This window comes from Osmerus mordax, chromosome 4 (genome assembly GCF_038355195.1).
Source record: "Osmerus mordax isolate fOsmMor3 chromosome 4, fOsmMor3.pri, whole genome shotgun sequence".
Lineage (NCBI taxonomy): Eukaryota > Metazoa > Chordata > Actinopteri > Osmeriformes > Osmeridae > Osmerus > Osmerus mordax.
Genome location: NC_090053.1, coordinates 2,821,869 through 2,835,709, shown reverse-complemented (window position 1 = coordinate 2,835,709; position 13,841 = coordinate 2,821,869). Strand labels below are relative to the sequence as shown.

At 53.0% G+C, this 13,841-nt stretch overlaps 1 protein-coding gene across 1 annotated transcript in view; it reads right to left on the bottom strand.

The window, feature by feature from the left end:
- Nucleotides 1-4,368: 4,368 nt before the first annotated feature.
- Nucleotides 4,369-13,841, bottom strand: part of LOC136942450 (teashirt homolog 3-like) — a 17,026-nt gene continuing 7,553 nt past the window's right edge. The window contains exon 2 of the mRNA XM_067235356.1: nt 4,369-9,064. Coding sequence (XP_067091457.1) covers nt 5,568-9,064 — 3,497 coding nt within the window. The 3' untranslated portion in view covers nt 4,369-5,567. The remainder of the gene's footprint in view (nt 9,065-13,841) is intronic.

The following is a 13,841-nucleotide window of genomic DNA, read 5'->3' as shown; positions in this document are numbered from 1 at the left end:
CTAAATCACAGCGACTCCTCCACGGGCGCACTGTCATGGTCGACAGACTTGGGGAACACACACACTGACAGACCTGGAGAACAGACGCATTGACAAACGAACCAGAGAGACAAAGACTCTTCGTAGGAGAGGCTGGTGCCACCGCGCTCTTCAACCACCGCTTCACCGCCACGGTTTGAACATCACCGCCTCCTTATCATGCTCTGTGTCCATGAAAAACCATGTGTGTGCTCTTTTCTCTCGTCTGATGTCTAAAGTCTTCAACACTGCTGGACAGGCCAGTACAGAGTTGGACGTGGGGCCTCAGACCATTCATTGGCTCAAGTCCCATCTGCTCATGTGCCACGACACCAGAATACACGGAACATGTTTCCACACTCCTCCTCTCCCAACCCTGCCAGACCTGCACTATCAACAAGGCTTCAAACACAGTGACTGATTCCTTCGTAAATGCATTTTAGAGTTTACCACAGATACATTGCCTGGGCTAAGTAAACAATGTGGCCCATTATCCAGACGTATCGTTCATGTGTCTCTTCTCTCCCGTCTGGGAGACTTTCCTTCCTAAAGAGAGACAGCTCTATGCGCCCAGGAACATTTTCCAGCCAGTCAGCAATTTAACCCGCTGGAGAGATTGCTTAAGGTACCACTTAATATGCTGGGAGACAGAACCTAATGGATTGATACACAGGTTTTGACATGCTATTTGAGCATGGAGCTCGCTATAATTGGTCATGTCATTGTGCATTAAACTAACGATACATAGAGGAGTGCCCAGAGACGAGTGTCTTTAGCAAATCTGTCAGATTTCAGAGTTAAACGCTTCTGACAGCTATCTCAGGCAGCCGCGGCCCCGCTGCAGTTCAGCTGCACGCACGGCGCATCCTGTCAGTCAGGGCGGTTTTGGGGATGAAACGTACGTACATCTCTCTCCGTCTCACCGAAACTCTCACTCGCTCCCAAGGCTCTGCTGCCTCTAGCCGTCCTCCAGTCAGGTCTCCAGGTGACCCACGCCCTCCTGCCTCTCCTGCCTCTAGCTGTCCTCCAGTCAGGTCTCCAGGTGACCCACGCCCTCCTGCCTCTGCGGCCTCTAGCTGTCCTCCAGTCAGGTCTCCAGGTGACCCACGCCCTCCTGCCTCTCCTGCCTCTAGCTGTCCTCCAGTCAGGTCTCCAGGTGACCCACTGGCGAGTGTGGTCCCGCCTCCTGGAGGCAGACAGGGTCAGAGGTCAGGGGTGACGCCATCTCAGCGGTCTCCATGACTCCCGTGGAGCTGTCAGGAGATATCATGTAACCGTGACGACGCCGCACAGACACGCTTCCTTCCAAGCACGCAACGTGTTCCAAGAAACTGAAAGGTCAGGCGGACGAGGTGACATGGCTCGTAATCACAGTGATCTGTCAGGAGACCAGGACCAGGAGCACCTGCTTCTACCATTGTCATCACACTGATAACATATCTAGTTTCACAAAGCTCAAGAACCCGTTCACTTCCTGAACAAGCGACATCATCAAATCAATCCTACACGTGTATCATATCAATAAATGAAGCGATCAAAATACAACTAACATATAGACAAGTTTTTTTTTCTTTGATAGAACAACATGGTAGCCATTCTTTTTTCCTCAACATACTCTGTCAGTCTTGATGTCTGTCTGTCTGTCTGTCTGTCTGTCCTCTGCTCTGGTTGTCTTGTCTGTCATTCTCAATGTATGTATGTCTGTCTGTCTCTGTCTGCCTGTTTTGCTTCTGGTTTTTGCGTCTGTCAGTCTTCCTTCCTGTCTGTCTGTCAGTCTGTCTCCCTGCCTGCCTGCCTGTCTGTCCTCCTGGTGTGATTGGTATGATGGGGTAGATGCTCATCACTCTGTCAGCCCGGCCTCTTCTTTCATTAGCCAGGGCCTCTCAGTCCAGCACACTCACACAAATCACCCTGACATCCCAGCTCGTCAGATCCACACAGCAATCTAACTGATATTCATTAGAAGGATGACAAGAGCTGATGGGGCCTTCTCTGTAGGAGGAGAGAAAGAGGGGTGCCCCCCCCACACACACACACCCCTCTCTGTAGGAGGAGAGAAAGAGGGGTGCCCCCCCCACACACACACACACACACACACACACCCCTCTCTGTAGGAGGAGAGGAGAAAGCGGGGTGTGCCCCCCCCCCCACACACACACACACACACTCCCACCCCCCTCTCTCATCTCTGAAGCCTTTGTTTTGGGATCATCCAGGCGAAGCAGTCATCCCACACACTCGAGGATGAGCAGGACAAAGGCATCTCATCCAGTGTGTGGTACTGAAGCAGACTAGCACACTACCGTGTTCTCTCTGGTGTGTGGTACTGATCCAGACTAGCAAACTACACTGTTCTCTCTGGTGTGTGGTACTGATCCAGACTAGCACACTACCGTGTTCTCTCTGGTGTGTGGTACTGATCCAGACTAGCAAACTACACTGTTCTCTCTGGTGTGTGGTACTGATCCAGACTAGCACACTACCGTGTTCTCTCTGGTGTGTGGTACTGATCCAGACTAGCAGGCCTGGGTGTTCTGTTCCTGCTGAGACAGTGACTCCTCCTCTGGCTCTCTGATGCTCATCCATGCAAAAGTCCTGTCATTTAGTCCTCTTCCCTGCAGCTACAGTATTAACCTCATGGTGTCAAGTGACTCATTTAACCACCCCCCCTCCCCCTGCACCCCCCCCTCCCCATCTCAGCTTTCATAGTGGCCTATTCCAATACATCCGTTACCGAATCACACCTTGGAATTAAATTTAAAAGCAGAGCTTGAGAAAGAGAGCGTCGTTCTGCAGTAGCCCACAGCTAAACGCAGGCGTTTCTAAATCACTGGAAACTATCAATGGCTCGCGTGTTAAATCCCATCTTTCAATTATCATCCTTTGTTAGAGGACTTATCCAGCCTCGTCTGGGAGGGTGAGTCATCCTGAGGTTCGCGCGCAGCGTCGGAACAACGTTCCCCCAACGCCAGCGAGTCTGGTACACTGTGAGGCAGTAATGAGTTTGTGTGAGAGGATGGGGTCAGGACACAGTGTGTGTGTGTTAATTAATCTGTTCCCCGGGCGTGTAGGGGGGAAGGGGGGGGGGGGGAAGTGAAGCGAGATGATGAGATTTAAAAGAGTAAATGGAGCTGCAGCCCGGCCTGAGCTGTCCTCCATGACTGAGTGAGCTCGCAGGGTTAGAGGCTGGGCAACCGCGTCGCCATGGTAACCGGACAACCTCAGCCTCGGCCCCCCCCCCCCCCCGGCCCCCCCGAGGAAAGACAAACGCCTCACGCAGGGCAGCGATATCAACCCGTGTTATTCAGGCCACGTGGTGGACTGTCATTAATCAGGTTATCTAGTGTCATCGTGTGTGTGTGTGTGTACAACCGCTCGAGTCCAAACTATCCACAAAACATCTTTACTGAAGCAGTGAGACTAGTCTGTTTTCCTCCCCTGCCAATGAGCTAGTGTCTGTTTCACAGGCTTGTTTAGAGACGCGTCTGCCAGTCTGTCTTGGAGCAGAGGACGGGGTTCATGTCTTTCTGGGGGGGCCAGTCAGATACAGCAGGTGTGTGCCAGCGTGGCCTGTCTCTGCCAGGCCTGCTGATGGCACCAGACCCCCAAATGGCACCAGGCCCCCTGAGGTGATCAACCCACCCTGCCTGCAGGTCCTCCTCCAGTGGCCCCCGGCTCACCAACATCTGCTGGTTTACACACACACACACACACACACACACCACCTGCTAGACGCCTCCCGGCAACACACTACAGTCTTCACACACACACACACGCACACAGAGGCAACACAAACACAGAGGCAACACACACACACACACACACACACACACAGAGGCAACACACACACACACAGAGGCAACACAAACACAGAGGCAACACACACACACACACAGAGGCAACACACACACGCACACAGAGGCAACACACACGCACACAGAGGCAACACACACACACACACAGAGGCAACACACACACACACACGCACAGAGGCAACACAAACACAGAGGCAACACACACACACACGCACACAGAGGCAACACACACACACACACACACAGAGGTAACACACACCCACACACGCAGGCTGGTCCAGTGTGTGTTTAGGCACCACCACCTCATGAGTGACAACCTGTACTCTGTTGTTAATCACAACAGGATTTAAGGGGTTTTGGCAAATGTGGCAAATTATACCTTTTACAAGAACTGAAGTAAAATAGTTAGCTGAATGACTGCTATTTTTTACATATATACATGCTTGGCTCCACAGAAACACCTGACTAAGGTAGCCATTGCGAAAGTAGTTGTATATTTCTGTCTTTTAAAAACACTCACAAAAAGTTTGCAGCAATCAAGTCAGTTTAATCATAGAAGCACATGGCATGAACATATTCTTATACTTTTTTTCTTATCAAATAACATTTATAAAACTATTGTGCAAAACAATGTCATTTTGACTTCTTCAGAGGGTCTGCACCAGTGGGTAGTTGTAATCCTCTTAAATAAGGAAATATAACAAGTATGCATAATTTAAACAGCGTGTGTGAAGCGTATATACTGTATGTACATGTTTACAGATCTGGAATCAAAGAAAGTTCATGTCACAGAACGTAAGAGCAACGTTAAACGTGGGCATGGGAGCCAGACAGAGGAATGACCCCACGAAGGCTCCGCACCCTACCGCCCCCTGTGGGAGGGGGGGAAGAAGTACTCATTTGAAAGCCCTCAAGGACTCAAGAAAGATGCAGTCCAGTTGGTTTCTCTGCAACATCAGCCAGACGTTATGCTATCACTGGTTTTTAATGTTGTTGTATTTTTTAACACTGAATATGCGTTTGAGAGTTTTTTCTGTTTGCAAACAAGATCTTTATTACTGTAGAGTCATAGGTGTCCCAAGGCGCTTGATAGAATAAAATAAAAAACGTATTCTGTGCCTATCCGAAGCATTAACTTGAAGTTATGGGGAAGAATGTAAAATTTGTTTTAATTGTCTGTTCATTTACCAGGTGTTTGGCCGCTGGCCAAGTAAACTGAAGTATATTTAATGTGGATCTGATCAATTGTCCGACATGCAGTTCAACAACGATTTGAAGTCAACTTCACAAAATCCAAATAAAATACAATAGAGAGTTCTACATTTCAAATGACTAGATTTTCTAATCAAAGAGATAGTTCATCCAAGTTGCAAAATTACAAAATTACTATATTCACTGTTGTTTACCTAGAGGCATAGTGATAAGACCAAAAGTAACTTCATATGTTGAGTGAACTGACCCAGTAAAGCTTGAAAAATTCACAACCTCTACCTTTAGCCATTCTCAAAATTGAAACAATCCTCTATTGAAATATAGATGTACCAGAAATGTTTAGAGGCCATGAATGTAAACCGCATTGTGCTGATTCTGAACAGTAGTTATAAAGCTGAATTATAACAGTGGTTAGAACGGCATCACTGTGTATTTTCACACTTCGGCCATTCCGGGCTTTTCCAACAGTTCCGCTCCTCGGACCGTCTTGCCTTCCAGTCCGTCGATAAGACGAGAGCCCGTCTAGTGTTTGTCCAGCTCACACACATACAGGAGATGATCCTCGGGAGACTTCCCGTGACTCTTGCTGAGGTGGAGCTTAATGGCGTGTTTACTCGCAAACTTACGGACGCACAGCTGGCAGCGATACGCTGTCCCGTTACCGGCCTCCTCCGGGGCAGGGGGCTCTGGGAGGAAGCCCTCCAGGGGCTGCTTCTCAGACAGCGTCCCCTTCCCGTCCCTCAGGGTCTGTTTGGGGGAGAGCTTGCCCAGGTCTCTCAGTCTGAAGCCCATGTGAGCCTCCAGATGGCAGATGTAGGCAGCAGGGGTCCTGATCTGCGACGCGCAGTCGCTGCAGTAGAACACGGGATGACCCGAGTCCAAGTTCTTCAAGAACTTGGTTCTGCCTGTTCTCCTGAGCTGGTACTTGACGTTGGCCAGCCAGTGGGAGATGGTGGTCATTGAGAGGCCTGTGAACCGGGAGACCTGCATCCTCTCCTGAGGGCTGAGGTCCTGGAAGATGAACTTGCCCTCGGATGTCTGCCTGAGGCTGGAGGCAAACTGGGCCTGGAGCAGGAGGAGGTGCTGGGGGTTCCAGTTGGACTGACGGCCCTTCCGCTTGTGACCCAGAGATCCCTCGGCCTCGTCCGACATGGTGGATCCCAGGGGGTCGGTCCTGTCCAGGACCCGGGTTCTGGAGGGCGGCTTGGAGACGAGGTGAGTCTGGGTCAGGTTCCTCAGCATGTCCGAGATGTCTGAGAGGGCGTTCTCGTGGAGCGGGCTGCTGGAAGTAAATGGGGAGACCACCGCCATCTTGACGGGGGTCACGTGTGTGGAGGGAGAGACGGAGGAGGCCGTGGAGGAGGGGGTCAGGGGGGCGGAGCACACGGAGCCCCTCCTGTCACTCTTGCCTTTGGTCAGGTCCATGGGCTGGTCCTCCCCATCTGGCTGGCAGTGGCCACGCTCCACGGGGGACTCCGGCTGAGGGGGCTTCCTGGCGGGGGTCGGTGTGGGGAGGGGGGGGGCAGCCACGGCGGCCCTCTCAGCCATGCTCTGACTCAGTCTGGACAGCAGGCTCAGGGGGTCCTGCAGGGGCGGCAGGGAGGGGTGGGGCTTAGCCGCCTTGCCCAGGTGGACATTCATGATGGACTGCAGAGCACTTAGAGGGTTGAGGAAGGGCTGCTCTGGGGGGGCCAGGCCTGTGATGATGGCAGTGCTGCTGCCGAGAGACAAGCCAGGAGACCTCCCCGCTTGTCTCTTGGCCTCCCCCGGCGACGCCCTGTCGCCATGGCTCCCGCGGTCGCTGTTGGCGGGGGTAACGGACCTCCAGGGCTCCCTGGGGGAGTCAGCTCGAGGGGAGTCGGCGGCCTCGCTGCCGGAGGGGGGGGAGACGGGGGGAGGCTGCTGGGCCCGGGGCTCCTTGTCCCTCTTAGGGGACGGCAGTGGCTGTCTCACCCTCCTCTCCACCTTAGCCACCTTCTCCGACACCTTCCTCACCAGCTCCTCCATGGCCTGGAAGTTGTTTTGAGGAAGGGGGGAGGTCTGAGGAGGTGGAGGGGACACCAGCTGCTGGGGTCTGGGGTTGCTAAGGCCGGTGAGCCCCTCTCCTCCGGAGAACATGTATTTAAAAGGGGAGTATTTCTCCGTGCCGGTGCTGCCCTGGGGGACTTTGAGGGCGTTGGGGAGCTGGTAGGCAGCATGGATGCTGGGGTAACCTCCCCCCCAGCTGGGGTTGCCACCCTGGGCCTTGTTGATGGCTGAGGTGACCGTGTTCTCCAGGGACTTGAGGATGTCCAAGCCCCCCTTCGGGCTCTCCTTCAGGTCCTCCTCAGTCAAATAGGAGTACTTGGAGGAGACGTCAAACTTCTCATCCACCTCCTCGCCGTTCGTCACCCGTTTGTCTCCGGTCTCCTCTCCCAGAGGCTCCGTGGTGCACTCCTCCTCCTCCTCCTCTTTTTTTATGTCTTTTATGAGGGGAGAGGAGGTGGCAGGAGGGGAGGAGGTGCTAGGAGGAGCTGGGGAGTAGGCGGATGGGGCCAGGGGGACTGACTGGACCCGCTCAGTGGGGGAGGTGACCCTGGCGGGGCTGGGGGTGAGAACCCTGGCTGGGCTGGGGGTGAGAACCCTGGCGGGGCTGGGGGAGGTTTCTAGGGCGGCCTGCCTGCCTCTCTTTCCAGAGGAGCCGGTCACTCTGATGTAATGACCCGTCACCATCATGTGGGCCCTCAGCTCCTGCAGGGTGCCGTAGGAGCTGCCACACTCCATACACTTGAGGATCTGGGCCTTGTGGGACTCAAACTGCCAGGCGTAGCTGGCACCGTTCTGGTGCCCGTAGCGGTGGTTGGGGGTGGTGTACTGGCTGGAGCCCTTCGATGAGGGGTCGCTGGAGTCAGACGAGGGGTGTTTGGGTTTGGGGGTGCCCTCTCTGGAGCGGGGGATTCTGGAGAGGTCCAGGCCGATGGTAGCTCTCTTCCTGGAGGAGGTGACCCTGGCAGCCAGAGGGGCCATAGGCTCCTTGAGAGGAACCTTCTGGTAGTGTTTGGTTTTGATCATGTGGACGCTCAGGTCCTGGAGCGACTCGAACGAGTGTCCGCAGTACATGCACTTCAGGACCTTCTGGGCGTCCTCCTTCCCCTCCATCTCCAGCAGCGAGCGCTTGCGGGGTTTGGACCAGCGCTTGGACCCGGCGCCCGCCCGGTCGTGGTTGTCGTCCCGGTAGTGACCCGTGTCGTTCATGTGGACCGTCAGATCCACCAGGGTGTCGTAGGCGGCGCTGCAGCCCTTGCAGCGGAACTTACTGGCGCCGGTGAAGATGGACCCAAACAGGCGCGGGTTCTGCCTGTGGAGCTGGACCGTGCTGAAGAGACTGGGCTCTGAGGGGGGGTGGCGGGCCTGGGGGGCATGTTGGAGGCTCTTGGCCACAGCTGATTGGTGCCAGTCATAACTATTGCTGCTGCAGCTACTGCTGGTACTGCTGCTGCGCACCGGCTTCTCCCCAGCAGCCAGGCTCAGGGTCTGGGCCTGGGTCTGGGCCTGGGTCTGAGTCTGGGTGGGGGTGGGTTTTGGTGTCAGGGTCTGGGTGAGGTTAAAGTTCAGGGGGGACCAGTAGGAGTTGGTGAGGAAGCTGGAGTAGATGGCCTTCATCTGCTCCAGGGTGTCAGGGCCCAGGGGGGTCATCTCCAGCTGAAGACCTCCGTTCAGGCCGGGCTGAGCCACGCCCTCTTCCGCCTTCACCGAGCTGCTGTCAAAGTCCGACAGACCGTCGCTGGCCTCGCTGATGTGGGATTCTCTGTCCATCTCCCGGCCCGAGGGCTCGGCCACCACACTGTCCCCATCGAAGCCCGTCTCCCTAAGCAACGGGTCCGGGTCACGCCTCGTCTCCACAGTGACCTGGTCCTGGTCCTCCGAGCAGTCGTCGGTCTCAAGGACGTCACCCTCTTCAAGGTCGGGGTCACCTCCTGCCACCTCCTCCTCCTCCACTGACCGCTCCTCCTCCTCCTTCAGGTCCTCAGGAGAATAGGCTGCAGAGAAAAAGGAGAGAGATTAACTGCAGTCACATGAAGGCCATCAAACACAGGGATTATCTAGAAGGAAAGACTGATGTTTTCTATTCTAGTGTGCGAGTGTGTGTGTGAGAGAGAGAGTGAGAGTGCAGGTTTGTGTGTGTGTAAGTGAGAGTGTGTGTGTATATATGTGTGTAAGTGAGCGTGTGTGAGTATGTGTGTGAGTGAGTGTGTGAGAGAGTGAGACTGCATGTGTGTGTGATACACATATACACATATATATATATATGTGTGTGTGTGTGTAAGTGAGAGTGTGTGTGTATATATATGTGTGTAAGTGAGAGTGTGTGTGTAAGTGAGTGTGTGTGTGTGTATATGTGTGTGTAAGTGAGTGTGTGTGAGCCCCAGGACTCCCAGGGAGAAATGAGCCATCTGTGTTCGAGACTTTAAAGCCGTGCTGAGAAATTACAGTCCTCCCATTTCACCTCATCAACCGTTGGTGTTACTTTCCTCCCGGCAGCCAGTATTTACACACACACACAACTCACACTCATCTCTCGCTTTACTTGCCTCCACTGCAGGAAAACAAAAAAGAAATATCTTGGCAAAAACATAATGCACCATTTTATTTATCTCTGGGCGCAACAGCTTGAAATGAAAACTAAATCTGAAATTAATGAAGCCCAATCTCGCCATGGCATTCTCCTCTGGGGTAATAAATGGGTTGGATCAACCTCCATCTGTCAGTTAATATGTCTGACGCCTCTTCATCTGCCTCCACACACACAAACACACACACACCCACACACCCACACCATCAACACTATCTTGCTAAAACGGGTGCGGGCTTTATGGAGAAAGAAAGATTTACATATCAGTGATGTGTTTCAAGTCATCTCATTAGAAGTGGGTCAGCCAGCAGAGTTTGAGCTCAGAGGTCTACCAGAGGACCAGACAGGTGCTGCTGTACCACAAACACATCACTCCATTCCCCTCGGCTGCTACCCAGAGCACAGCAGTGTGGGGGGGAGGGGGGGAGAGATAAGGACAGAGAGCGTTCGAGAGGTGGGGAAAGAAGATGGCAATGTGACTTGTCACTTTACATGTGGGTGCCAACAGTTCACCTCAGACAGGTGACGTGCACGCGCGCGTGTGTGTATGAAGTGTCCTGCTGGGTGTCGGGTCCTGACAGATCACAGGGGACACAGTCCCCCCCCCCCACCCCCCCCTGTGAGTCCATCCTGGGGGAGTGATGCTTCGCTGTAGTGACAACCCCCCCCCCCCCCCCCACGCTCCTCACACTGTCAATCTGACACGCCTAAGTGGGACAAACGTCTCTGCGAAGGGCACGTCGCCACCCTCCTTCTCCTCTTCTCCTTCTCTCCTGTCCTCCTAATCTCCTCTCTTCTACTCAATGACAAAAACAAATTATCTCCAAAACAATGACCTGAGATTTGAATCTTATGAACCGTAACAAGATGGTGTCAGATGGCAATGGAGGCAGACCTACAACTGCCCAACTCCTACACCGCCCCACACCGCACACACAAACACCTACACATCCAGTCTAAACAGAAATGTCACTGCGAAAATAACTCCCATTTCCAGTGCTAACAGCCAATCTGCAGGAGGACTGAAGAGCAGGGGGGAGAGCTGGGGGCTCCAGGCCCTGGGGGCAGCCTCAGCAGGCATGCCCACCAAGGGGCCACTCTAATAGGGCCTTGGCAGGTGCATCACATCCTGTCGGAGATTTGGTTTGTCACTGGGTATCCATGAGCTGCCAGTCTCCAGTGATGGCCAGCGACAGGCCTGATCAGGGGCCGTCGCCCGGCTCCCATCCGCCTGGCAGGAGCTGGCATGTTGCTGGTAAGAAGGGCCGAGCAGGGTGTAAATAAAATGACATGATCACTTCCCCGGACCTTCATGTCCCGGACACAATTATGATAATGTGGACAGGGGGAGCGAGAGGGGGGTCTGGGAAGGTAAATCGCTCACGCTCCGGCAAACAGGCAGGGGTGATTCAGTATCTGCCCCTCCTTCTCCATCTCCCTCCCTCCCACTTGTCTTTTCTGGCTCTGTCTCTCTGTGCTGCTCATGTGAGGGGCTCATTTGAAGGAGGAGAATCCAGTCAGGCTGAGGTGGTTAATGTGTTTCTGTCCTGACCAGCTGGTTACATGTCAACTTCTATCAAGGGGAGCTAGGCTATGCAGACAGACAGACAGACAGGCACAGGCAGACAGGCAGGCATTATTTAGACAGAGACCTGCTCCTTCATGTCCAGACAGACAGACAGTGTGGAGGACTGAGACAGAGACCTGCTCCTTCATGTCCAGACAGACAGACAGTGTGGAGGACTGAGACAGAGACCTGCTCCTTCATGTCCAGACAGACAGACAGTGTGGAGGACTGAGACAGAGACCTGCTCCTTCATGTCCAGACAGACAGACAGTGTGGAGGACTGAGACAGAGACCTGCTCCTTCATGTCCAGACAGACAGACAGTGTGGAGGACTGAGAGAGAGCAATAAAACTCCGCTCAGACCGGCTCCCAGGCAATTTAAAATGCAAAACAAAAACCATTACGTCCGAGCACTATCTGTTAATTTAATCCCCAATGACTGATAATCCATCACGCCAGGAGACAAGCACATCCAATTATTCTCCCTGGCTTGACTGACAACAGGGGTGATTTATCAAGCTAATAAAAGGTGATGGGTATGCAGAAAGGGAGCAGAGAGAAAGAGAGAGAGAATGTGAAAGACATAGAGGGGTATAAACACAATGGTCTTGGCTAAAGTGTTATCTAGCCATTTATCTAATATATATACTGTGTGTGTTTACTAGTAGTGCTGTATGCAATGGTGCTGAGGGCAGTGGAGTGGGAGGAGCCTCCAGTGTTGTGGTCAGAGGGCAGTGGAGTGGGAGGAGCCTCCAGTGTTGTGGTCAGAGGGCAGTGGAGTGGGAGGAGCCTCCAGTGTTGTGGTCAGAGGGCAGTGGAGTGGGAGGAGCCTCCAGTGTTGTGGTCATAGCAGGCGCTATGGTTCAAACCCTCCACATCTCAGTCAAGCTTCACACAGAAATAACTGATCAACACACACACACACACACACACACACACACACACACACACACACACACACACACACACACACACACACACACACACACACACACACACACACACACACACACACACACACACACACACACACACACACACACACACACACACACATGCAAGGAAAATCCCATCCCACCCAAACAGACTATGTACACGAAACCAAACAACCCAACCGACAAATACACTTAACACAATCCCGCCCCCCCCCCTCCCCCCTGCCCCTCCACCCCCACCCCCACGCACGCAGAGGCGCTGAGAGAAGACAGTGACATGTTGGCATGCACAAGGCATTCCTGGGGAGGATCATTTTCATAAACATACGGGGCCCTGACGAGCAGGGAGAGATCATGTGATTGTGGCCAGCCTGACTGCTCCTGGGACTACGACCCACAGGCCTGGGACTACAACTAGCACAAACCTAGGCAGCGTTCTGTACATGCAGGCACAACACTGACAGACCAGAACTAGGCCCAGAACTAGGCCCTTTTGACACCAAGTCCAGGCACAGTGTGTCAGACAGACACCATTAAATAGTAATCATGTCTCTCTGATGAGGACAGACTTCCCACTGGGTCACTGCTTCCTCCTAGTTTCTTGAACAGTATCTTTTACAAATCAGTCTCCAAATAGAAGGAAGTGTGGTAGGCACTTTAATATCCCTCTTCCTCCAGAGTGGAGGCCTGAGCCCCCCCCCCCCCCCCCCCCCAACCCCCGGCCTCCACAGCTGGGGAAACAGCCAGCAAGAAGGGGAGCCAAATCACACACAACACCGGGATAAACAGGATGTGTAATTAAGACTCTACCTGAGTCCTCACAGACACCACATGACACGAGAGAGAGAGTGAGAGAGAGAGAGCGAGAGAGCGAGAGCGAGCGAGGACAGAAAGAAAGATGGAAAGAAAGAAAGGACAGGGGAGTGAGGACAGGGGAATACGCTGCATATTGTCCAACCACACCTTTTAGCCTAATTTACTGTAAACCTATACAAGTACCACAGCCACGGTCACACCTAAAGATAACTAAGGGGGTATTGCTTGGAGCTAGAGATGGATTCCAGATGTCTCACTGCTGTTATCAGGATCAGACAAAAAGCCTAGTGAAGATCAGATCCCCATCTGAGTTCACTCAGTCGTGCTGTGATTTGAGAGAGGATACATTTATTTCAAACACACATAAACACGTTGTCAGAAAAGACTCATGCTTCTTGTAACTGACGTGTGGATTGAAGGGGTGACCTCTAGCCCCTAAACTAACACAGTGCCTTTGCAGGGAGCCGTCGTGTACAGGAAGCAATCCCGCCAGGACAGGAAGTCACCTTAACCTCCATAAAAAATAAACCATTAACTGTTGTGACATAGCTAGCCAGGCCAATAAAATAAATGAAAACATGTACTAACCCGCAACTCTACAATAGCTGCGTCCTCAATTGCTACATGTAGGTAAGTAGATGCCAAGGACAGCGATGCTAACTAGCTAGCAGGCTTATATACACAGTATAAGACCTAATGGCTTCTTTAGCTGTTGTCTTTTCCCAGCTGGGTGCCCCTGAGACAACAATGCTAACTAGCTAGCGGGCTATGATACATGACTTCTTTAGCTATTGTCTGCTCCCTGTACCCCCTGATGGGAACATGAATACCTTGTGTCCGCTGATTGTTGAGCAGGAAGTGAACTG